The 26,684-nt window shown below is 50.2% G+C and overlaps 1 protein-coding gene across 1 annotated transcript; it reads left to right on the top strand.

Moving 5' to 3' along the window:
* The first annotated feature begins 2,214 nt into the window (after positions 1–2,214).
* Positions 2,215–25,911, top strand: numbl (NUMB like endocytic adaptor protein). The gene is made up of 9 exons (XM_088911853.1): positions 2,215–2,270; positions 13,252–13,393; positions 15,368–15,442; positions 16,068–16,142; positions 18,651–18,791; positions 19,507–19,711; positions 20,797–21,072; positions 24,228–24,413; positions 25,169–25,911. Exons 1-9 carry the CDS (start codon positions 2,215–2,217, stop codon positions 25,909–25,911), a joined length of 1,899 nt encoding a protein of 632 aa, XP_088767979.1.
* Positions 25,912–26,684: the final 773 nt, after the last annotated feature.

Raw genomic sequence — 26,684 nt, 5'->3', positions numbered from 1 at the left:
CTGCCGGCTGCGGGATTTGAACCTGCAACCTTCCAGCCACAGGCGCAGATCCTTAGCCCCAGAGCCACCAATACTCTTGTTGGTCTGTAAGAAGTATTTTTTTTCTTAATCTGATTCTTAGCAGGCACTGTCCAAGCCATCAGTTCTGCATGGATTTAAACCCGGCGACCTTGCAGGCATCGTGTCTCACGCAGGATGGCTGTTACTGGGGTTCCCTTAGGCTGTGCAGTTTGGCAAGCGCTGATCATTTGTAGTTAGCGTGAGTGTGACCAGAGGGAGAGCAGCCCAGGAATAACGGCGACTCCGGTACGTGACAGCAACAGAGGCAGTGTCATGGCCTGCAGGGTCAGCCGGGAGAGTGAGCCGCTCTGCATGGCTGAGGCATATCCCGAAGGCTGCGGCAATCCAGGACACGCGGAGCTCAGTGGTCCCGCTTCCCCCCGCTGGGTTGCTCAGTGGAGTGGAACAAGCGTGAGGCACCGTGACTCTTGTTCTGTGAGCGAGTAAGTCGATTGCATCTACAGCTTAAATCTACTGTATGTTTCAGGAATGTTTTTAGCGTTTCCTACTGTATATTCCTTGTTCCTAGACATTATTTTTTGGCATTCCGGGCATGTCTGAGAAACAATTTGTCTTCCTAGTGATTTGGCTGCAGCGTTACTGCCTCGTAGCCTGGTAGGATCAGAAACTAAGGAAAGCTTGGTCTGGTCGATACTGGGAGAATACTGGGAGAAATGCAAAGACTAGACTGCTTTGTAAGTGGTGTTTGTTGACTAGTTAGTGGTGCTCTTTCTCCTGAACTTTCAAAGCAATGCTCAGTATTAGTACCACAGACACTGTGCTGCAGGAGGTACTGCCTTGCTAATGAGACATTAAGTCAAGGTCCCAACTGCTTGCTAATTAAAGATGCCATGGCACTTAAGAGTAAAGGTCGACATGAATTTCACAGGACTTTCTTCCCCTGATCTGCACTGTAGTGGGACTGCTGTAGTGCTGGATAAAGGGAGTAAGCATTTTAACACCCTTTGGAATGAAAGGCACTATATAACTGTAAGGAATTATCATCATTTGTGATTATGTGCTGGTGTTGTGGCTGGGGGGAATTCATGTCATGTGATGCTCGGAAGCCCATATTGCAACACTAATCTCAACACATCCATCACACCCAGGCATTAATCCTGGAGGAGCTCTGGATGGGATTCTTGCTTGGATGAATGGCAAAAATAAAATCGTCTTTGCAGAAACAACTACCAAAGAATATTGCCTTGTAAAGGATATTTACAAGGTAATATATAAGGCGTGGCGTTGTAAACTTGGTCTGTTTGAAAGCTAAATGATTAACTTTTTTTTTTCTTGAGGTGTTATACATGATTATACAGTATATGTGGTACATTGACAGACTATACAGCAAATTCAGTGATTAGTGTTGAATCCTGTTCAGGCAGTTATCATATATACTGTACTGGGGATCAGTAAAAAAGCAAGCACGTTTAAAAGCCAGAACGCACAAGTCAAATAAGATGAACATAGATCTAAGCTACAGTTCTAGTCAAAAGTAATTGGAATCCTGTGTTTTAAGTAGGGTTGTTTGCTGATTTTGTGAAGTAATAGGTTTTTGAAACTTACCGAGGTACCATCTCACGTGTCTGTATCTCTGTGTGCACACTCACAGAGCAAGAAGCCTGCACTGCCTGGGTTTGAGAGACAGAGCCTCTGAACTGGGCCAGCCAGCAATTGATCAGTGTGCCTCTGTCCGAGTTTTGGCTTCCACAATGAAGTCAATCAAGCCAGTGACACAATTCCCTCAGCAGAAGAGTGATGTGTTTTTGTCCGGGGCTGTCGGAGAGGTTTGAACCAGTTCAGATTTTACAAACCTCAAGCCTTCGTGTGGTGTTTATAATGCATTCCGAGTCGCTGCCTGCTTTGTGCTTGTTCCCTTCTGTTAAGGTATTGTGCATCGGCAGAACAAGAACATGCAGTATAAATTCATCTGCTTCCTCAGGTGAATTTGGAGTGCGTTTTGCAGCTTGGGAGATCTGGAGTGGATGAGATTGCTGGTCAGTATTTAGTTACTTTCCTTGTTTTGCATGCAGAGACACGGTACAAGGCGCGGAGAGAAAACGGTGCCCCAGCTGCTCACAGCCAGTTAACAGCGCGTGAGGTTGCCTGCCAAAACCAGCCCGCAGTGGAAGTGTCTCGTGCAGTGTGAGAGTAATGTTTGATGAGCTAACCACAGGCCTTCCCTTCTCTGCCATCGCTGTGAACGCACGGTGAGGGACGCCTGAGGAAGTGCCAGAGGCTTGCGGCCGTGTTTGAGGAAGGCCAGGGCAGAGTCGAGCCACGGAGACAGGACTGGGGGTTCCTCTGAGTGGGGGTTCCACTCTGCGGCGGGATGGGGGGGGCTGATCTCCGATCCTAGCCTGTGTTCTGCTGCAAGGTGAGAATTTTTTACAGCTTCGCTGTTCTAGTGTCTCCATGACATCATCGCCCAAAATGTGAAGTTATGATAAGCAGACTACAGCAAAAGTACTTTCAAAGCCCTTGGTGCACCAGATCTTGGGGCATCAGCATTGCCTGTGCTCTTGCCTGGTACTGTATCTCATTGCTGGTTCTGTAGGTGATAGAGCCACACTGGGCCTGTACTCTCAGCAGGCACCCCAGAGGCACGCCGGCAGTGTTGGTTGGAACGCAGCTCATGCGTCTGCAAGCGCTAATCCCACAGGAAATATCTGCAGGTCATCTACCAGAATTTCAGAAAGTTCTAGACTGATGTGTCAAGACTTTGGAAGATGCTGGACAGCCCATGCTAACATGAAACACATAATCAATCACCATACTTAGTGTTCCATGCAAATACTATAGGTCCTGTAGTCCTGCTTGTCCTTTTGTGCATTTCAAAGTGCTCTTATGAACTCCGTAATGAGCCTCATTAAACTGCATCATGTGTAAGTACAAAAAGCTATTGAGCGCTCACCCTGTTTGAAGTACATCACTATTTGCTGTGTTAGGGTGTTATTTGGGGCGTGTATGAGATATATCAGTGTTTTTGGCCAGCTCAGTTTCTGATGAAGATGTCATCAATTTCAGTAATAATTTTTTCCAGGTTGCTTGTCTGTTGTCAATACCCCAGCCTTCAAAGTCCCTCATGTAAGTAGGGCCTGACAAGAAAATCACTGATCAATAAATGATGTAGAAACTTCAAAGCAGCAGGGCATGCATATTTTAACATGTGTATTAGAAAATTAATAAGTGGTGCAAAAAAACATACTGCATTTTTAATGTGTGTGCACTGCTTGAGGACTGGTGTTTAAGCAAAAGTGATGAGATTTTAGAAAACGAAGTTATCTTACAGATAAGAGCAAGCCATCGTGTAAAAGTGAAAAGGTGCTTGTGAGATGTGACTTTTGAACAGGGTTGTTTAACGGAGACAAGGATGAGGAAGTGGGAAAGCACAGACACAAAGGAGGTCAGCGTGCTGCTTTAATAATAAAATAACCTTACTTTCATGTATTGCCTTTGATGGTACAGCATCTCAAGGCGCTGAATTAGACATACCCCCACAGGCAGGAGAGGAAAGTGAAATACTGGGGCTTGATTTTGAAAGGAAGCACAGACTTTCCTCAAGGGGACTGAGACAGCACAAGCTCCTGTTCACACGGAGGGTTGGGACCTGTGTCCAATCGGCCTTGTTTTATAGCTCCTGTGACCTGTCTGGCCTGCTGGGGCCAGTCGGCCTTTGACAGCAGTTCCACCTTGGGGCCTCGTGGGACGTTATTGGCAGCGAGACCTCACTGTGGGGCCGCGGGGCCCCCGGCCACTCCCAGGGGACGCTATTGCGAGGCAAGCCGGGGAGCTCCTGGCCCTGCGTTGACACGCCCTGGCAGTGCTCGGTCAGCTCTGCGTCCCCGCGGGGAGAATCCAGGTCGGAGCTGACGAGTAACACCGGGGCCGATGGCGACATCGGGGCCACGGGGCCCCATCCCGCAGTCCGAGCAGGCCCCTGAGCTGACGGAGCCGTCACAGAGGCCCAGTCTGAAGTCACTCTGTTTCCAAGCGCGGTTGCGTGTCCGGCACAGCCCGGTACTGTTCCTCCATGCCAGATCAGCGTGGAGAGAGACACAGTGAGAAGGAGCCGAGGGGAGAGATGCAGCGAAGACGAGATGGAAGGACGGACGGGGAGCAGTGTGAGAGAACGAAGAGAAGCAGCAGGAGGGAGCTGAGGGGAGTGAGGGAGTGTGAGAGAGGGAAAGAGGCAGAGCCTGAGACAGACACGCAGGGAGTGTGCTGCGAATGGGAGCCACAGAATGCTTAATCGCCCTCTCGGCCGGCAGACTCGACACGCTCTTTAGAGGGCGCGCTCGGGCACACCAGTGAAAACAGTTGGGCTGGCGGGGTTGTCTGTGGGGGCACGTGCACGGGGCCAGGTCTGTGTCTGCTTGCATGTTGTCGTCTTGGTATATCTGTGTGCGGTGCGGCTGTTTGTGTCAGCGCGTGTGCTGGTGCTGCCGCTGTGACTCTGTACTGTGGCTTTTTCCCCACGTGCGTTGGCTTGGGCTGAACTGTGAGAATTCTGGGAAAACCGGGCAGGGAGGCGCAAGGAAAGGCACAACAGGAAGTCAGTCTGCTGGAGGTAGACAGACCGGCCTGTAGCAGGGCGTCTGAAGATGCAGACAGACATGGGCTGAGTGTCGCTGAGCCTCAGCGTAAAAGCGTGGACGTTAGCGCTTGGTCCCATGTTCGCGTGGGTTTTCTCCAGGCGCTCCTCCCTGTCCAGGTTACGTGTCCCACCCTGAACTGGACTGGTGTCCTGCCTCGTGCCCACTGTCTGCCGAGTCAGGCTGTGGCTCACTGCGACCCTGTACTGGACTGAGCGGCTGCTGAAAATACACGAATGGGACCTGGGAATAGGACAGCAGGCTACAGCAGGTATCAACTTCGAAGAGCAAGACAGAACTTCAGAAGCCATTACACTTTCCTGTCCTTATCGCGTTTTCACATGGCCTTGTAATCCAGTCAAACACAGGAACACTTGCCTCTTTGTTGACAATCTCAAAAGCCAGGAAATGGGGATCACTCTGTTGCACCCTTGCACTGTTGCACACTCAGTGCAGTTTGCTGTAGGTGGAAAGGCATATATGAACTGTGGGAATGAATATGCGTTAGCTCTTGCCATTTCACAATGCAGAGAGGTGGAATTGGAAGAGATACGTAACATGCATAAGCCACAGCGACTGCTGGTGCCTGAAACACAGCATGGCCTTGGAAGGGGTTCCTTGTTAGAGAGGCTAGGGGTGCATTTCTATCCGGGGGACGCTTTCAGATCTGATTGAGAAATAGGAGCTATTTATTGGCTTGTAGTATTCATTACATAACTTGGGTCTTGTATACTTAAGCCCCTGGCCTGCAGGGGGGGTCATCCTGTGCTCTAGCGACGCTGTTAATAGGCTTAACGAGGATACACAGAGCCACACGCTCACTGTGAAGCACCGGCCTAATCCGCCACAGTTACACAACAGGGCCAAGCTGCAGAGTGCTGCCTCGGGGAAATCGGGGGTCCGGGTGCAGGGCGGCAGCCGGGCGCAGCTGCTCCTCGGGGCGGGCAGAATTCCCGCACCTCCGGAGATTCCCGGACAGCCGGGACTGAGCCTCGGAGGAGGAGGCGGGGGGCAGGCCTGCTGACAAAGCCACACGTGGAAGAAGTGCTCGGAATCGCTGAGGTTTTTAAAAGGGTTGCAGAGAAGGAGCAGAGTCTCTGGGTTTTTTCTTGCTTTACTACGGGATTTATCACAGGTCCGGTGTTTTCCTGAGGGACTCCTGGCTTTCAATTAGCAAAGATTTTTTTTTTGGAAGATACATTGAGAGCAACATGGGGGAAGCCATTGAGCAAAGGTATGAACTGTAAGAGAAAGTCGTGTAGTGTTCAGTGACATAGTTATGGCTTGTTTATACCCCAAAACATCTGTTTTTTTTATTAGAGTTGGGTTCTCTGACAGCAAACACAGGCAGTTAGTTGTTCACATTCAGCAGAAAAACTCTGGAAATAGTGGCGATTGGTAGAAAAGTGCAGTGTGACTGGCTGGGTTTGCACCTTAGCAATTAAATTGAACGGTTTTGCCTCAAGAGGCTGTAGGTTTAGTGTGTCTCGTTGGAACTTAGGCTTGCAAGAAATGCAAATTAAGTCTCAGTCCTCCCTTTCTTAAGAGGTGGGTTATTTATTTGTTTTAAGGGAAGGGGGTTTGTTTAAAGGTTGTGTTAGTGTAATACTACAAATCTTCCCTGATATAGCAGTTTCCAAAAAGTGCGATGTTGCATACCTTTAGTAGGAATATAGAAGTATGCGTGTGACAGCTTAACAAAGATGGTTTTCTACGTAAGAGGCTGCAGGGTCTCTGCTAGTGAAGAGCAGAAACTCTTGAAACAACGTGCTGATGGTTTATTCACCAGGCTTAATGAACACAAGGATTTTCTATTTTGATGATCTCAAAGCTGAAAGTGTAGAAGCTTTTCCATTCTGAAGAACTTCGCCAGAAGATGACCCCTATAAGGAGAAAAGGTCAAGTCTGTGCTTGTGAAAACACAGCATTGTACATCGCCGCGTGCTAAAGCTTATTGCTGAGGTTGCTAAAACTGTTTATGTAGTGTGCCTCAAAACAGTTACTAATGTGTTTGGTCTTTCATCACATGACTCACAGAGAGGTTTGGATGTGAATTTTAGTGCCCTGGGTTTGCAGGAGCAGTCTGGGTAAGCCACCTTGGCCGAGGTTTGGCAGCAGCGTCTGTACTTGGGATCCGAACCCATCATCTTCCGATCCCGAGTCCAGAGACTAACTCCCGAATGACCCTGCGCTCCGGTTTCAAGACGCTGGCGAAGTTTGACACAGCCGCTTGTGCTTGGCCTCAGCGGGAGTGCGTTTTTGAGGCCGCTGCATGTCTGACGTCACTTAGCAGCTGCTGAAGAAATAAATATCTCTGTGGTCCTGGTGCATCGAGGTTTTGGAGGAAGACTCAGACTTGTGACGTCAGGCGGTACAACAAAGCTGAGACGGCGATAATGAGCGCATGGGCCTGAAGTGTTCGAGGTCTGGAAACTTCTCAGGATGTGGAAGATTAAAACGGCCCCAGCTGTTGGTTCAAACTGCTGAAGGAAATTTCGTGATGATGTACACTCACTGGCTACAGTATTGGGAACCTTACAGCCGAGTCACACGCCGATCCTCTGTGAACAGCAAGACCAGCTGGAACGCAGTGTGGGTGTGTGCTAAACAGGATTTGGCAGTATCCGCATCCCATAGCAGTTGAGTGGTAACAGTGTGAGGGAGTGAGCTGCATGTTGCACCAGTTACTTCAGTTTTCAACTAGGTAGAGACCTGAGAATTGATCTGACCAGGGAAGGCCAGGAAATTCTGCCATATGTAAGCCAACCTGCACTGCCATACATTTATATTGGTGACTTCCTGGTGTTTTCTGTGCCTGCTGGATCTATAACATTGTGTCTGGAGCATCGGAATCCATCCATGTGCTCTTTAAAGCTTTTTTTGGAGGCTGACATTACTCCTGCAGGACTCTGCCTTTCTTGATCTGATGTGGCTTGAAAGGGAGCCGTGTGAGTGTCAGATACTGAAGCCTTTTGATCCCTGTGTCCATCAGTGTGGTTAAAAAGGCCAGGCGTCGGGGACAGACAGTCTCTTGGAGGATTAAAACCAGGCAATGATTTGTGATGAGCGTTGTCTACAGCCCCTGTCTGCAGCCCACTGCAAGCAGGTTTTGGCAAAGCAGCAGGTTTTTTTTACCAAAGCGCAGAGGATCTGGGTTCTTGTGCCGCATGCTAGACTTGGAGCAGCTGCTCAGCAGGACTTTAAAACAGCTCTGGGGTCAGATGTCCTGCTATAATAAAAGCTCTTGACATGAGAATTAAAATGAATAAAAGGTACTGACAGGGTCAGCCCAGTCAGGTACTTCAGGCTCAGGGATGGATCCCACTGGGGAAGCACGTATCAAGCCTGGAATGGGGGGAACATCTTAACAGACCTAGGCATTTAAATCAGATTTCCTGGGATCGTCCAGGAAAAATCTGAATGAGATGCCAGTTTCAGTAATGTACTTACACATTAATCGAGCGAGTTGTCATTCGCAGGTGACCTTCTCCTGTGGTTTCCCAAATGCTCTATTCACAGGACATGGTGAATGCTAGTGAATGAAGTATGTGGGCCAGTTAAATATATATAGGGATATAGTGTAGTGCATTGAGGAATTGTTTTAAGACTGGATAAAAATGCCATTGTTATATTTGAAATCCAGTTAGGGGCTTTGGTTGTGAATTTATTCATGACTAACAAGGAAGTCGGGAAGGAGAAAGGCAGGCTGAGCTGACCAAAGTGACATTTCCATGGGCATGTTTGGTTTGCTGACGGCCAAAAGACCGAAATGCTCTAATTAGCAGCAATACAAAGAGGTTACAGATGGTTAGCGGCCTACAACCTACCGTGACTGTGAATTATTGAGCTGCACAAATGATTGAGTGAGCAGGATGACAGAGTCTGGGCTCCTACTACTACGACTGGATTACCCATAGGGGGAGAGAGTCTGGAGCAGGCTCTCCGTCCATGTTGCCCAAGGTGACACCTGGACTTCCTCCAGATAGAGCTTGAGAAGAGTGGATCGGATTCAGCCTTGCATCAGTGGTTTGTATCCTGACGAGACAGAAAAACGGTAATGCTCTTCTCTCAATCGTGACCTTCCACGTGCTCTCGACTTCAGTGTTGGCTCTGGTCTTTTCCAGCGTGCCTAGCTACCTGTGGTCCCCCTGTTCCTGAGAGTTGAAAAAACCCAGAAAAAATAGCTGACCTTTCCATGTTGATTCTTTCCAAGCAAAACATGCTGGGTCCCGTCGGTATCGGTTGGACGCGCCTGACACAGTGGGAGAATGTTTGTGTGAAAGGAAGTGGGTCAGGGTGTTCCTGGCGATGTACTGTATACACACACAAACACGCGGAGCCCCAGACAGCAGCCTGATCCTTATTTTCAAACGAAACAGAGAGGCCTTCGCTGTTCTGAGAGCACACGTTCCTGTGCTCAACAGTAGCACGCACACACTGGCTCCCTGTGCTCCAGTCAAACACAGCACATTTCTCCTGGAAGGGCTTGTGTTTATACAGATGAGTCAGCTGTGGCACATTGTCTCCTCGGCAGCGCCCCCCGCAGTGAACAGCAACAGTGAAACACACTGAGCACGCCGGGGTATAAAATACGTTTTTTAAACAAGCATTCTGCAGTAGAGATATGACTTGACTCTTTTAGATCTGCGTCAACATCTGGAGTAAAATCTTCAAGGGCTGTCGCTGTTCTGTGAAAGAGCTCTTTACCAGGTAGATATTGTAGGTGAGTCTTATTACAAATTCGAACAGTTGAAGTCTGATCTTTAACATCATATTCCAGTTTATGAACCATCCTGCTGGGAAGCACTTCCACACTTGCGTTCTCTGTCTCTGTGGTAGTTCTCAATCGGTCAGCGTTCCCTCTGCTGCCTGCACTGAAAGTCCCTCAGCCATGGCCTGTGTCAACACAGCTGCTACTGCACATACTGTAGGTCTCTGCACATGTAGGAACTAGCGCACCAGCCTGCTCATCCTTGTACCCAGTCTTGTTGGCCACGTGAACCTGTTTTATCAGAAAGCGCTGTGCTGTGTGGGGAGCTTCTTGTAGTTTGGCCACTGGGCAAAATTAGCTTATCTATCTAGCATGAACCCTAAGACGTCATAGAAATTTTGGTTGTGGGAGGGAATGGTTTACCTTGAACGATGTGTTGCGGCTTCTGGCGTTTTTCAAAGTTGCACTTGAAGGGTCTGGGTCTCTGCTGGTCTGTGCCAGTTGCTTTTTGTCCATCTGTACAGGGCTTCCGAGAGAATGAGGGCTAACCAAAAAAGTAGTAAAATTAATTGAACTAATCTCCGCAGTTGGCATACCTGGAGTTCCCCTTTCCTTTACGAACAAGATTTATTTTCAAAATTAATACAGATGAAAAAATAATTCATTTAAATCACAGTGCAAAGTAGAAATGTCATTTCTGAACAAAAACACTCCTTTGCTACACATAAGGCCCTGTTTGAAAGGGGTCAGGCGAAGAAAGATGTTTTAACATTCAAAAGACCCAGTTTAGTAACAAAAGATTAGTCTTCTGAAGATCTGACGTGTCTCACAGCAGACACAGTTTCACAGCAGACTCAGTCCAGGTGACTTTACCCAGTTTTGTTAGCTTTCCAAGTTCAGATTTACCTTTTATTCTCTCTGTTCCTTTGGCTGTCTGTGCTTTTCTTTTCCTTCTTTCTTTCGGCTGCCTTCACAGATCCTCTCTCCTGCCTTTGTTGTAAATAAGCCTAGGGGGTTATTTGTGCTCTGAGAAAGCAGAGAAAAAAAGGATGAAACTGCAATAAAACTGTTAGTAAACGCAGCTCTCTGCTGGCAGGGAAAGGAGAGAGAGGAAGAGGGGTTTGGCTGAAAGAGGGGCAGTAAGGGTGAGGCTGGGAGGGATAGTACTGTAAGTGGGAGGTGGGGGAGAGAGGGGTCGTCAGGCCCCGACACCCACACACGCTCTTACTCGAGCACAATATCGCGTAGCGCACACAGCAGCGCATGCCCAGAGAGGGGCGTTTAGGTTAAAATTCACAAACACACACAGATACTTGTTCTCTGATCCTTGCTCTGCAGCAGATTTACAGTAAAGGCAGAGTGACTCACAGCTTGCCTGATTTCCAGCAAAAGGCTCTCTCATCCAGGAAAGGAATTAGCGCTGCTTTCAGGCGGATCCTTAAAGGTACAGTTTCATCCTTCTCTAGCTGCACAACAGACAGGGAAAGTAAGCACTGACACTTCCTCCCCACACCCTCTTTGTAGTGGAAAAACTGTTGCTCGAGGGGATGGCCATGGTGCAGGATCCTCATGTTCCTTTTCCAACATGCTGCTCTAGTGTGCAGTTTGGAAAAGATCTAGAGATATTTATGGTGTTTTGGCTTCATACCTACAAGCAACAAGGGGACATCAGCAGAGCTCTCTTCAGCACTCCAGCTGAGAATGGGAGACACTGAGAATCATTCTCCACATTGAGCAAGGACCCTCAGTGATAATGCAGAACAGAGCACAAGTGATGCTTTAAGCCAACATGTTTGATGATGAGCTCTGACATAGCCAATTGCAGTATGAAAAAGAATTTCATATCCATCAGCATTAGCCACAGCAAGCTAAGAAACCACCCAGCCATTATTTTCTAAACCTCTTTATCTAGTACAAGGTCACGAGGGCTAAGAAACCAAAGCTTTAAAACTCCTGAGGAAGTAAAGTTAAAAGTTATACGATTGACTGGTTTGCCCTGTCTTGGAATACTATGCACAATTCTATGTGGCACCAGCCTGATGTTGTCAGATCTCAGGTTCAGCAAGCCTGGGCCTGGTCAGTACAGAACTCGATGTGTTGTTGTATAAATGTTAGTAACTATTATTCATTCTGGTCACCACACTATAGGAAGGACTCTTCTGCCCCTGAAAGAGATCGAAGAAGAGTTTCCAGGATCATTGCTTGTCATGGAAATGCCATGCGCAGATATTTCAGTGGTACTTAATCTCTTGACCAGAGGAGAGCACATTCGAAATCCCCGAAGTTATTGATAACGTCAACCCAGTGAATCACCTAGCAGCAGTATAAGAATACAAGGGCAGAACTGGACAATACGAAGGGGTGTTGCTTGTGCTGAGGACAGGAGGCACTTTTTTACACAAAGGATGGTGGGTGTCTGGAACATGAGGCCGAGCCGTGCCATTCCGTGGCAACCTTTGGAAAACAGCTAATTAATATTGATCTGTGGATCAATAACCTGCCAACAACCCAACAAGCAAAATGGGTCAAACGGCCTCCTCTTGTCTGTGACCTATTTCCGTTTTGACGTGGAAAACCCACAGTAGGACGTGAAGGAGGAAAGGAGATAACAAGAGGGTGAAAAGTGGCTGAACTCGAGGGCTGGCTCTGCTGCCTCCCTGCCGCTGCTGCTCGCAGAGGTCCTGCAGACGGAGTGTGCGCAGACGGCTGCTGTCTGAGACGGGGCTGGCAGGAAACTAGGCAGAGCTTGCAGAACTTTTCTGTTGCCAGAAAAAAAGCAGACATAAACCTGCTCGCCTCTCTCTCCCAGCTCTCTCTCTCTCTCACACACACACTTCTCTTCAATGTGTTCCAGATGTTCTGAAACAAAGATATTCGGAGAGGCACTTTTCTGCAAGACAAGGGGTGGGGGGAGGGAGAAGGAGGGTGCTCATCAGGGAATGTGTGAAGCAGGGGAAATTGAGATGGGGGGGGGGGGGGCACTTTTGCACTTTGGTGTCCCGAACTCCAATCTGGATTCCAGCTGGATTTCATTGCCCGCTGGAATAGGGAGAGCTGCTGTCGTGCCTGGACTCTGGAGAGCAGATGGGAAGAGGGGAAACTGTGAGAGCCTTCAGATGAGAGCCTGGCATTCTCAGCCCTTTCCTGTCACCGTAGAGATGGCTTGGGCATGAGCAAAGTGCTGGCAGAGCATCTGCATCTGTTATTATTACTCTTTTTTATTGGCCCCATCTTTTCAATACGAAGCTTTTTAAAGAGCGACCCTGTGTGATAACAAGTTATACTGTAAAACCTTAAAAGCCGGACTAAGGCATAAAATAAGCAAAGCAATTTTGATGCTCCAAAAACCTAAGGTTTCTTTCTAAAGCAAGAATATCTTGAGCAGGGGGTTAGATGGTCTCCTGCTGGAGGTGGGTAGCATGGCCGTGTGGGTTGTCCAGGCTGGGGTGGCGTGGCACCACGAGTACAATTGGGGAAGCGGGACAGCAGTAGGGGTTTAACATGGCAAAGCAAAATCCAGCTGGAGTGGGAATTTGCGAGACGGGTGCTGCAGAATTGGAATTCGGGGAGGGCATGATGCGCCACGAATTCTCGAACACTCGGCCCTTGCGATGACGCTGGCTCGGGGGCGAGGGAAGGCAGGGGTTGAGTCGCGTCCGCCCAGAGATCCGCCAGCTGGTAACGTGTAAAAACACCACCGTCCGCGCGCCACATCAGTACAAGCGTGACGGACGATGCGGAGGCTAAACGGAGGAGTACACGGGAAGGGCAAGCCATCGAGCTGAGAACGTAGATAAATGCGCGCCTCTCTCTCGGGGGGCAGGGGGGGCTGACTGCCTGGCTGTCTGAACCAAGTGTCTCTCTCTCTCTCTCCCCCCTCCTCAGTGACAGGGACCCCGAGATGAACAAGCTGCGTCAGAGCCTGCGGAAAAAGAAGCCCTCCTACGTGCCCGAGGCCAGCCGGCCGCACCAGTGGCAAGCGGATGAGGAGGCCGTGCGCAAGGGCAAATGTAACTTCTCTGTGCGGGTAAGACCATCTCCTGACACCTTTACCAGTCATGGCCTCCTAATAATCCCCCTCTCTGAACTGGCTTCCTCACTCTGCTCTCCTCCCCACTGAGAGCTGGTGTGCGGGGAGAGTACTGGTGCACTATGGCTGCTGTCGCATCATCCAGGTGGGGCTGCACACTGGTGGTGATGGAGGGGATTCCCCATTGGCTGTAAAGTCTATGAGTGGAGTGTCTAGAAAAGTGCTATATAAGTATAAGGAATTATGATTATGTTGGTCTTCTCTTCACAGTAGAATGAGACTCCCTGACCTGTCCAGCTTTCTCAGTCTGTGACTCTTGTTTTTCAGTTCCTGAGCTGAATTTGAATTCCACACATTTAAAGCTGTCAGAGAGTCTTTATCCTTGATTAACTCTTACTTAACATCATAAAAGTAAAACAGGTCATGGGTCTCACCTTCACATCCTTCTGATTGCAGTTTTATCATTTGTCATATGTTTATTGTGTGTGTTCTTGAGCTTCTGACATCTTTTCTCCTATTATATTATTTTCCAATCATAAAAGACTTTTCTGTTGTTGTCACTGCACAGATTGTACAGTAACTTGCGCACAGCAGTCCAGAAGGCCTGAGTGTCTGTGAATGTGTGTCCTCGGGCATGTGTCTTTAACAAATGTGTGTGAGCAGACATCCATTTTTATGCGCACAGGCTTGAAGGTGTGACTGTGTTTGAGGTCTTGCAGAGAGGGGTGGAGGGAGGACAGGCAGCATGTCTGACAATAAAGCTGCAATGATTTTGTAAGAATAGTGAGCACCTGTCATTTTGCAAAGAGGAGATGTTAACAAGTTACTGATGTTAGAGTGCAGATTTTAGTCCTATTTCCATGTTTATAGTATGGCCAATGGAAATGTCCTTTTTAAAATGATAGTATCCCGTTTTGGTCTCCACCTCAGACATTAGGGAATTTACATGTCTAGAAAACCAGGAAAGGCAGCACAGTGTCTGACCAGCAGCACCAGTGCTGGTGCTGGGACTGAGAAAGCATTAGGAATAAACCTGCAGAGGTTTGCTGATTTCCCAGCCTGGAGCCGTGCAAAATCCATTATGTGCGCCGGCTGTCAGATGTTCGTTTTCCTCTGTGTTTTGCATCACACTGTTAAAGTTTCCGACTGCCCAAGCAATGAGATGGGGCTTCTAAAGGTTTACTATGGCTCACCATGGTAACAGCTGCATTAAATACAGTAAAACTGAAGAACTGCCACTCAGATTTACTTTCAACTCCAGGACTTGCCTGAGCAGGGCATGATTCAAACCTCTCACTGCATTCACAGCATTAAGAAAATTAGATGGCTTCAATGTAAGTTAATCGCATTAAAGAAGGGATTTTGTTCCACAAGGCTTTGTACAAATGGCACCAAACTGGACAGCTGACCGGTTCATCCAGTTAACACTGAAGAAGTTCCAGACGTTTTTATCGCATGAACTTTGGTGGAGCTTTGGTCTGCGTGGCTCATTCAGGGTGGCTGAGAAACTATACCAGCACTCTCCAGAGTGGGTGAGCCCTGAGCTCACTGGAGGCCCTAAAAGCCAAAATATCTCATGGAATCCTTTGTTAGGATCCAGGAATTGTGGTGTGCAGCCCCCAGGCAGAACAGACAAAAGCACAGTGATCTACCAGTTTTTTTTTTACAGTGGGTTAAGTCGTTTTCCTTCTTTTGTGAGAGTACCACACAAAGGGAGCTTCGCACCACTGGCTCCTCTGCCGAGCAAAGGCACCAAATGCCTGAGCCTGCAGTTCCTCTCATGCCGGGCGGGATCACTGCTGCTGCAGCACATGACCAGCAGGGTAAAACTTACCCGTCTCCCTCTGGCCTGAACCCAGCTCCCGTTCTTCGTGACTGGGTGAACAGTCCAACTCTTGGTGATCTCTGCTTCACAGTGAGAGGCCTGTGCAGGAATCACTGTCCTCTGACTCCACCTGCTCTCTCTTCCAGTATCTGGGCCACGTGGAAGTGGACGAGTCCAGGGGCATGCATGTCTGTGAAGAGGCTGTCAAGAAGCTCAAAGTTGTAAGTAGAAAAACGTCTCCCTGCCTCTCCTCCAGTGTCATAGTGGTTCCCCCCTTTTGAGGGCTGGCTCCAACAACTGCAGTGGAATAACCAGGAGCAGCGAGATCACACACACAGACTCAGACCTTTCAAACTGCTCTTTTCTTTTGCTGTGCACCCTGATATATTTTTCCATAATCAGCAAAAAATAAAACTTTGTTGAGGTGGTGTCCGACACCTCTAAGCTGTTTTTGTTGTTTTCAAGTTCACTTTTAATTACTGTGTGTTCATTTATACATCATTCGGAGAGTTGGTTTTTGCTAGAGGGAGATAAGCAGAGGAGATAGCCGCAGGCCATCGCCTCTTCCCTGTCCCTGCTTTTCCAGCAAGGATTACGGTTTTTGGGGGGAGTCTTGTGGGTCTTCTCGGCCGCGGATGGCAATCCGGCACTGGGTGAAGCTGGCCAGTAAAGGCGCACCATCCAGGAGCGACCACACAGTGTGCTCGGGGGGTAGCACTAACACGAACACAGTACACGAACAGCTGTCGCCTGGTGGAGGCCGTGAGAGGACCGCACACAGCAGGGCAGGCTGGGAATGCCGAGCGCGGGGACCTGCAGGCCGTCAGTGCTGCTGTTGTCTTTCAGAGCGGGAAGAAGTCGGTGAAGGCGGTGCTGTGGGTGTCCGCAGACGGCCTGAGAGTGGTGGACGACAAGACAAAGGTAAGACTGTGCCCCTGCCAGCCCAGCTGGGCCCAGACCAGCGCAGTGAAGGATGAAATCTGCACCTTTTTTATCAATACCGCAGAGCCGATCTGCACACAGACAAGGGGAAACCAACCCCTGCAGACTGTATCCAGCTGAAAGTGTGTTCCTGCACAGTTTATTTTGTAATGTGGGTAGAAATAAGGTGACTTATTTGTGGGGCCAAAGTGGGGGGGGGGGGGCGGAAGCTGGACTTATTTCTATTCATGAATTGGAAAGGAAGCAGCTGGCGTGTGCGAGGATGGGACAGCACTGGCAGGACAGCACACTGCAACCTCCCCGCCTTGGTCACCGGTCCCGGCTCCTGCAGCACTTGGAAGTCAAACCCCAAAACCTGGATCCCTGACCTCAGCAGCTGATCTCCCTTCTTGGGGCTGCACAGACCCCTCCCCGCCATCCGGAGGGAGGCTTTCTCAGCTCAGCCGCGCGGTCCACTCGGGAGCCGGGAGTGCTGAGTCTTCACTCTGGACAATGGGAAAAGAAGAAAAAAGTCCGCCGGTTTTCAAAACGCGGCCATTCAGCAGACCCGTGGGCCTCCCATCAGGCAGACATAATGAGGCAATTATGGGAGTTTCTTTTCAGACACAAGCAGGCTTTTTGTGTGCAGTTACACACAAACGTTGCTGTTCCAGACCCCCCCCCCCCCCCTCCGTTCTGTCGCTACCAGAACTGAATCAGCAGTCTCCAGCAGCCTGCCCCCGCCCGCCTCCTCTCTGCTCCCTGCCTCGCCGACCTCAGGATGGGCCTTCCCGGAATATTCGCAGGGTGCAGCAGCGTCTGCGCTCCCCCTCTCGCTAGGCGGAGCGCAGGCTGCTGAAGAGGCAGCCTTTTCACACTCGGTGTGCGGTCTGACACTCTTCGCCCACGGCCTGCCTCCATCCTCCTCCGCCGCCTGCGCCTTCTAACGACTCGTTTAATGAGGTAATTGGGTTTAATGAAAGGAGGTATTCTGTCCTTTTCTTACGGGAAGGAAGGGAACAATTGCGGTGTGGGCGGATCTCGGCCCACATGGCTTCGCGTTGATCGCCCCCCTGCTGCCTGAATGCTGTGACAAAAGGGACCCAAAAACAAAAACGGAAGACGGAGAACTTGCACGTACTGTAGCGTGGAGGATACAACGGTACCGTAATTGTGCAGAGGCTTCACAGTGAAGGGTATCCCTCCTTTCTGCTCCCTGGAATCCCTTCAGCCCTTTGGAATGTCTTGGAAATGAAACAGCCACAGCTCTGGGACCGGTATTAATACAGAACACAAGACAGGTTGCCGATGAGAAGATGCCTCTTCAGTACAGCCAGGCTGTTGGGTTGGCAGTAGGAGTCTGCACAGAAGATCTCATCCAGCCGTTTCTTGAAGGAAGAGTGTCATTTTTAACATCGTGACTGGGCAGTATGTTCCAGACCCCTACACCCTTCAGTGTAAAGTTGTCCCTCTTGCACTTCCCCTGTTTTTGTAAATTCACATTTTTTGGTATGTTAACGTAATATTCCTCATTCCTCTGCCTTAAACAGCATCAGACAGATTATCTGATTAAAAAGCGAGGGCACTAGAGTGTCTGATAGCCCTCTCGTCGAACTGACCCTTCCTTGTGTTTTACAAATAGAGCTTTTCAGTGGGATTAGTGGACCGACCCACTCTAATGAAGTGGTTTCAAAAAAGGTTTTTCATTTTGTGCTTAAGCACCCCTTGTCCTGCAGAGGAACAAGCCCTCCATGCAGCGAGTTCTATGGTGTCATTGCAAGACGTTGAAGAAGGCAGTGTTGTTGTGGAATTGACATGACCAGATCCCCACAATAGTCAATAGATTGTCCCCAGGCCTGCTGAGTGCGACAGGGCCTGTGTAGCCACACAAAAATAAAGCTTAGCCCTGACACACTCCATCGTTCGAGTAGGATTTGTGAACATGAATCCAGTTTTGCTGGAGATGTTGCTCCTGATTCAAACAAGCAGTACATGCTTTGCCTGTTGATATAGGATCAACAACAAAAAAACTGAACAGAACATAACATCACTTTATTGGCCCTATACAATTTCTTGCACTAGGAATGTGTCTTTTCACAGACCCCAGCTCGCTCTCCATGAGACACATAGACAGGGAGAGAAGCTGGGGGTCAGAGCGCAGGGTCAGCCATTGTACAGCGCCCCCTGGAGCAGCTGGGGTTAAGGGCCTTGCTCAGGGGCCCAACGGAGTAGGATTCCTCTGCCAGCCACGGGATTTGAACCAGCAACCTTCCAGCTACAGACGCAGATCCTGAGCCACAGAGCCACCATTCTGCCCCTAACGACGGCATGTTTGAAGAATTCGTTTGCTCTCTCTCGCCAGGCGAATCGGTTTCGCTCGTTTCCTCCCGTACGGCTGTAGTTAATGTGTCGGGGGTCTGGCGAGACTAGCCCCAGGCGGTGTCGTTCTGAGCGCCGCCCGGAGAGACGGGCCCTTCGCTCAGCTCACCGCAGGCTCTCTCGCTGCAGGACCTCATCGTCGACCAGACCATCGAGAAGGTGTCCTTCTGCGCGCCCGACCGCAACTACGACAAGGCCTTCTCCTACATCTGCCGGGACGGCACCACGCGCCGCTGGATCTGCCACTGTTTCATGGCCCTCAAGGATTCGGTGAGTGGGGTCCGGTCCGCCGGGGGTCCACAGTGGCGCCTCAGATTTTAGAGAGGGCATGGATAGTGGGTGGTAAATTTACCCCAATATTTTTTTTTTTACTTTTAATGTGGTTTTCCGCTAGTTTTGAAGAACTGTGAATGTGACAGGCCTTCCTCATGCTTTACAACCAGTATGCATCCACTTTAAGTTTGCAGTAGAACCAGTGGTGCTCTTTGAAGCTTTGGCTTCCTTCTTAAAAGTGCCTCAGCAAATAAATTGATCGCACGCAATTTTAAATAACAATAATAATAATTCCTTACACTTATATAGCGCTTTTCTGGACACTCCACTCATAGCGCTTTACACGTAATGGGGATCCCCTCCACCACCACCAGTGTGTACCCCAACCTGGATGATGAGACGGCAGCCATAGTGCGCCAGTACTCTCCCCACACACCAGCTCTCAGTGGGGAGGAGAGCAGAGTGATGAAGCCAGTTCGGAGATTAGATTCATAGATTCATTAAAGAAGTGCTGTTGTTTAAGAGCGGATTCTGGTCACACAAACACAGAATTGACAGACTGAAAGGGGAGCTAGGGAGTAATGCCTGTAGACAAGCTGGCCCCTCGGCGTGAGCGGTCCAAACGCGCGGGAGAGAGGAGGCTCGCTGCGTGCCGTCCGGGCGCCCGAGGCTGCAGACTCTGACGCGGGGCTGTGCCTGTGCTGTCCACCAGGGGGAGCGGCTGAGCCACGCCGTGGGCTGCGCCTTCGCCGCCTGCCTGGAGAGGAAGCAGCGGCGGGAGAAGGAGTGCGGGGTGACGGCCTCCTTCGACGCCAGCCGCACCTCCTTCGTCCGCGAGGGCTCCTTCCGGGTCACCTCCGCCGGCCAGCAGGCCGAGCGCGAGGAGGCCGCCAAGCAGCCGCAGGACAAGAAGAAAGGTACTGCCCCCTGTGGGCCGGGAGGAGCAGCTGCAGCCCTGTGCCCTGGTTGGATTATTGGCATTTTCTCGTGACTATTTGAATACCAGCTTCCACTTGGTCTGAGAAATACTTTCTCACTCTTATGTTGGAATAATGCAGGGCGGTATCATACCACCATTCCTGCTGCTTCCGTTAGCTCTTGTTTGAATTGGCTGTTTTTTAATCACACTAAATTCAGCTGTATAAGAGCACGTGTATATCTGTGATGGCAGATGCAGGACAGTTGTCGCCGCAGTCAGCGCAGGCTGTAGAGATGCTCCTGCTGCTGTTTGTTCTAATAGCAAAAAAAATAATATAATAATAAACTATTTTATATAGCACCTTATATATAGCAAAGGTGGCTCCTCAAAATGCAGTGAAAATGCACACACAGGCTCTCGGTCAACGGGAGAGTGTGGCATGATGCTGTACAGCCAGAGCCGTTCGTCATCGCTTGTTGAAAAGAAGCCTGGAGCCACAGCCCAGCCCGTCCTGGCAGCTGCAGTTCCTCCCATCAGTCCCCCGCCGCTGCGGGCAGGAGGAGTGATGGCGGAGTCTGGTGATCGGCCTGCCTGACTGAACGTGCCGGTGCAGCCGAACTGTACATATCCGTGTTTAAAAACACGTTCTCTTCCGTATTCAACTGGGTTTTAATTTTGTTTGGTGGTAAAATACCGGTAATGCCATTACTGATACTCCAGTGAAGCCCTCATGTTGCTCATGGGTAAGAAATATCGCTCCTGGGGACACATCCCCACTGAGCCCGGGGTATAATTGTCTCTGCTAGAGGTGGCTCCCACAGTGCTGCTTTCTGTGGACCCCATCCTCAGCAATAAGCAAGGCATTGCTGTACTTCCTTTTCTGAAACTGGGCTCCTTCTAGTGGATCATCCACATCAAGTTGTATAGATTTCTAGCAAGCTTAATGAGGCTCATTTAAGATCATAGGTTGATTCTTCTAATATTTACATATTAGTTGTTTTATAATCAGGATGACTAAATTGTCCTGCAACCACAAATACAATTGGTATTTCATCGTCTGTGTGCCTCTCTGGTTGCTCACAGCGGAGGCTGCCTCGGCTGCCCCTGCCGCAGTGCCTCCTGGAGCTGCCTCTCCGCCTGAGGGGGCCGCCTCCCCCGTGGAGAAGGCTGAGCCCGGGGGGCAGCATGCCATCCCCCGCCGCCACGCGCCCATCGAGCAGCTGGTGCGCCAGGGCTCTTTCCGCGGCTTCCCCGCCCTGAGCCAGAAGAACTCCCCCTTCAAGCGGCAGCTCTCCCTGCGCCTCAACGACCTGCCTTCCACCCTGCAGCGCAAGACAGACTTCCAGAGCAGGAATCCAGGTGAGCACTCGCACTCCTCCTGCTACACTCCTGAGCACACACACCCCTCCTGAGCACACTCGCACTCCTCCTGCTACACTCCTGAGCACACACACCCCTCCTGAGCACACTCGCACTCCTCCTGCTACACTCCTGAGCACACTCGCACTCCTCCTGCTACACTCCTGAGCACACTCACTCCTCCTGCTACACTCCTGAGCACACACACCCCTCCTGAGCACACTCGCACTCCTCCTGCTACACTCCTGAGCACACACACCCCTCCTGAGCACACTCGCACTCCTCCTGCTACACTCCTGAGCACACACACCCCTCCTGAGCACACTCGCACTCCTCCTGCTACACTCCTGAGCACACTCACTCCTCCTGCTACACTCCTGAGCACACACACCCCTCCTGAGCACACTCGCACTCCTCCTGCTACACTCCTGAGCACACTCACTCCTCCTGCTACACTCCTGAGCACACACACCCCTCCTGAGCACACTCGCACTCCTCCTGCTACACTCCTGAGCACACTCACTCCTCCTGCTACACTCCTGAGCACACACACCCCTCCTGAGCACACTCCTGAGCACATGCACTCCTCCTGCTACACTCCTGAGCACACACGCACTCCTCCTGCTACACTCCTGAGCACACACACACTCCTGCTACTACACTCCTGAGCACACACACACTCCTGAGCACACACACTTCTCCTGCTACACTCCTGAGCACAAACACACACTCCTGCTACACTCCTGAGCGTGCACACACACTCCTATTTAGCACTTTTTAATACAAACAAAGAGATGGCTGTCCATGGAGAGTTATACACTCGCCTGAAAAATAAAGGGGCAAGCTCTTGCACAGCTTTTTGCTTTCTGACATACGTTTCTGAGAATCCGAGAATTCTGATTCCTTCCCAGTGGTAGCGAGTGCAGTTTAGTGGCCAGGTGGCTGGACTCAAACGGATGGGTTGTGAGAGAGGTTCTTGACTCCCAGGAGCTCCAGCCCAGCCAGGTGAATGAATGGGAGCGAGTGTTTGCTGGGGGTAGGCTCTGCGATGGACTGGCATCCCATTCGGGGGGGACAAATGCTCTCTTTTTGCTTCACACTATGGAAATTCTCTGGAGCAGGGGGCCATGGTCGTTTGATTTTAGAAGTGCCTGCCTCTCCCAAATGGTGAACTTTCAGCTATGTCTGAAAAAGAATTTTCCTTCTTTGTTAGCCCTGAGAAAAAAACAACAGCAGTAAAGTTATTGTAAAAGAACGGGATGGTGCACTACACCCAGTAGCCTGTGAGGAGACAGAGTGCCGCCTGACCTTGTGTGGAATGGAGAAGGTTCACAAAGAAATGTGTCTGTGAAGGCAGGTATTTTGATTTTCAATATTGTGGCTGCAGGGGTTTGCACCTTTTCATTTAAAAGTGGCTCCCACAAGATCTGGCCTGACACTTGAGCTAATGCTGCCTGACTCATCGGTGGCCAGTTCTGGGGTAGGCGTCTGTGACAGGTGCTGTACAGCGGGGCGCAGCGTCCTGGCTGCTGTCCATCCGACAGGACATCACAGCGGCGGCGCAGTGGAGCCGTTCTTTTACTGTTCGCGCCGAACTTCCTGAAGCTCAGATGACACAATGGCTTTATTGAGCAAGGCCCTCTGATCAGCTGTCTGACTCGAGCGCTGCAGAGAACGAGCGACTCTTACTCCTGCCACCCCAGCAGAGCTCCAGTGACAGAAAACAGCTCAGTGTGCTTTCTCATATTAGGGGGAGGGGATGCCACACCCACAGCTGAGCCAATAGATCTCTGAGAAAGGGAGATGCCTGCCTTCTGGGAATTTTCCTCCATTTGTGTGCTTGTGTGCTTTAAAGTTAAACCACACCACAGCTGTATTGCCTATCCATCCATTATCAGAAAGTCACTCCCCACTGGGTCCTAGCCCAGGAGGCACGGATCAACACTATGCCAGCCCATCTTTAGGCAGACACAAAAACACACACAGGGCTACGGGGGCAACTGAGGTACCTCGTGCAAGCATGGGGAGAACATGCAAACTCCACACAGAGGAGGCAGCCCCAGTCCAAAGGAACTGTGAGAGAGCACTGCTGTCTGCCATGTAACTCCGTGTTATCTTATAGCTGCATTAGGAAACTGGTGTTAAGGTGGCTCAGTGAAAGCATCAGAAAAAATACATGAACAAGAATAATGCAAAGATTGCAAACAAGAAAAGGACCTTTCTTGATTATGCATTCATTCAAATGAGACCTTAGTGGACAATATGATTTTTTTTATCAAATCTTAGGACAAAGGCTTCCACACACCATCACAAGTTGCCAGTCTTTTTTTAAAAGAAACGCTTGAGTTCCTGCTGATGTCTGTCGCCATGGAAGCTCAGATTGGCAGGGGTTCTGGTGTTTCTTCAAGTCCTCCCCTGCCCAGCTGTGGTTGCAGCTTTGGTGAATACGTTGTTGCTGTCCACTGGCAGGAGACACCAAAAAGAAAGCAATCCCAAACTCAAACAAGCCCAAACTGGTTTTGATTGTCTTCGGTGTTGCTCGGTAAATACTTGGGTAACTTAGGTACCTCAGGAGCACCTGGGTAACACACATCTGTGCAGCCCTTGTACAGGTTAATTGACAAATTAGCTCACCTACATGCAGACACACTTAAATAAATAAATGACTGCGCACACTAAGATTGTGAGTAGTAGAAGATGCAATGATATAATCAAGATATCAGAAACAAAAAAGACATGTATTTGTTTTGTAATAGTATGATTCTTAAAAGGAGCCATTTAAATAAAATCCATAGCAGGCTTGTAGCATCTAAGCCACTGTCATACTAATGAGTCAGCTGAAGCCAAACATGTCTCTACTGCTCTTGTATTGCTGCGGAGATGTAGATGTTTTTCCAAAAGCAAGGACTCTCCTTTGTGTTGGGACGCTGTAGATTTGCAATCACATTTGAGGGGTACCCCAGAATCAGGTTATATTCAGAGCGATGTCTGGGGATCTTGCATAAGACAGGGGCGTTTTGACAGGGCCCCATGGTGGTTGTAAATATGGGACATAAAACGGGTTGCTGAAAAGCAGCTGGAAAAGAGGAAGAGCTGTCCGCAAACCCTGGGGGTCCCGCTAAACTTGTGCGCCCCGCTTTTCCTCTCCGCCGCAGTGGCCGAGATGGAGTCGGCCGCGTCTGTGCCGCCGGGGGAGGGCGACGGCATCACCGCGCTGTGCAGCCAGATCAACACCTCTTTCGCCAAGCCCTCGGAGGACCCCTTCGCCACGGCGACGGCTAACGGCCTCCCCGCGCCCGGCGCCGCCCCGGCCATCCCCCCGCCGCCCGCCCCACCTCAAGGTAGGCCGGAGAAGGACAACGCTCAACTTTCCACACCTCCTGCAGATCTGTGCACGCTTGGATCATTTCAGCTTCTGCAAACGGAGAGGGTGACGATACCAGGTTATAGTGTGTTAAAACCCTGAGTGTGTAACTACAGACTGAGAGGCTGTGCTGATCCCGCACTCTGGTCAGCAGCTCTTCTGTCATGCTCAAGGACGTTTTCTTCATGGTTTGTCAAAAGAAGTCCATTCTTTTTTTTTTGCTTACATTTTCAAATCAATTCTACCAGTCAGCTGTCAACTGGAAGTAAAGGATTCAGTCTAAGGCTAACACTAAGGCTTTATCCTTAAATTGAGCATTATTATATGGGACTGCAATACATTTAGCTTTTCTTTTAACCATAATATACAACAAAATGATTGTTCATATGAATGGGGTGTATATGTGAGCTATATGTGTACTGTATGTACATAAAAATCAGAGAATCAGGTCACGTTGTAGGCTGTGGAAGCTGGAAAACGACAACAGGAAAATTGGGGTGCGAACATGTTCTATCCCGGAAAGAGTTCTGAGCAGGGAGCTGTGTCAGCATGCGTAGGCTGCAAACGAACAGATCCGGGTTTATTCCTTGCTGAAAGGAAAAGAAGAGAGACACAACATTTCAGCGAGACAGGTGTGAAAGAGTTCTTGAAACACTCCTGTTTGTAACTAAGGGGTTTCCTAGAAACCAGCAAACATCTGATGATTTTTCCCCCCCTCTTTCATCCCTACAGGGACGACAGTGTGGACGCAGGGTGAGGCCCCTGCCCAGTCGTCGCCCCCCTTCCAGGGTGGGCACAAGCGGACCCCTTCGGAGGCGGAGCGCTGGCTGGAGGAAGTGGCCAAGGCCGTCAAAGCCCAGCAGCAGCAGCAGCAGCAGCAGCAGCCGCAGCCGCAGGCGGTGCCCACCATGCCGGGGGCACCTGTCTCTCTCCCCACTGCCATGCAGCCCTTCCCGATGGCCTTCGACCCCACGCCCGCCGCTGTGGGCATGTACGCTCCCCCGCCCCTTCAGCCCGCCTTCATGCCCATGCCGGCTTACATGCCCACCCTGGCCAACAGCATGACCTACCCCAGCGCCAGCGTCCCGGTGGTGGGCATCACCCCCTCCCAGATGGTGGCCAACGTCTTCTGCACCGCGGCCAGCTCGGGAGCGACTACAGCGGGCAAGGCCGGGGGTGTCGGTGGGCACAGCTTTGCCACCACCGGCTTCGCGGTGGCGCCGTTCTCCAGCCCCGCGGCAATGAATGGCATCCCACCCGCCCCGCAAGCGCCCATCTCTACTAGCGTTGGCAGCCAGAATGGCACCGCCAACGGCACAGGCTGGCCGACAGACGCCCGGCTAACGGCGCCTGGGGATGCCCAGGAGGCCGAGCGGTTCGAGGCCCAGTGGGCGGCGCTGGAGTCCAAGTCTCAGCAGAAGGCGCCCAACCCCTTCTCCAACGACCTGCAGAAGACTTTCGAGATCGAGCTTTAACTGAGCCCTGGGGTATTAACTGTAACGCAGACATGCCACAATCAAACCTGAACCACTCTTCTTTATTTCTTCTTTATTTTATCTTATCTGGATGAATCAGGCCCCCCCCCCATCCCCACCTCTGTCGGCCTGCCCTGTCCTCTCCATGCAAACACGATGGTTCCTAGTTGTTTTCTCAGTACGCTTCGTCTCTCGTTTCAGTGGATGAGCAGTGCAGAGCTATTAAACCTCCAATATTCCTTTTTCCAAGTCCATGGCCAAACCGTGGAAAAAACAGCCCTTTTTTAGAAATATACTCATTTAACTCCTCTCTTAGAATGCAGAAAATTGAAAGTATAAACACTTAATTCCAAAACATACGGTCCAAAGTTGACCTTTCTTTGTGTCTTTTGCTTTCTCTTTCTTCGCAAGTCAAGGAGAGGAGGAAGATGATCTTGACTTCTTAGGCTGAAGAAGACATGAGTCGAAACATGTGACGTTCTTTTCTTCACGCATTGCAGCTCATATTGGTTGGCAGAAGAGGATGTCCGGAAGGATTATCTGGGACACCGAGAGCACTCTTCATCGCAGGGTGAAGTTCTGTGCAGGCTGGCCCAGGGCTCTGATGTGTGCGGGTTTTAAGGGGGTCTCAAAAACATGTCCACCTCCCCTGCCGCTGAAAATCCACCTTCCTGCACGGTTTCTTGTCTCTTCTCAAAGGAAAACCCAGCGAGCGTAACCTCTGCTTCAGCTTCTGTTCTGTCCAGGACAAGCTGTCCCACAGTGTCCGAAGG

This window comes from Atractosteus spatula, chromosome 3, assembly GCF_055471065.1.
Source record: "Atractosteus spatula isolate fAtrSpa1 chromosome 3, fAtrSpa1.hap1, whole genome shotgun sequence".
In the NCBI taxonomy this organism is placed as follows: Eukaryota; Metazoa; Chordata; class Actinopteri; order Semionotiformes; family Lepisosteidae; genus Atractosteus; species Atractosteus spatula.
The sequence above is the reverse complement of the archived record's forward strand: the minus strand, read 5'-3'. Positions and strand labels throughout refer to the sequence as shown.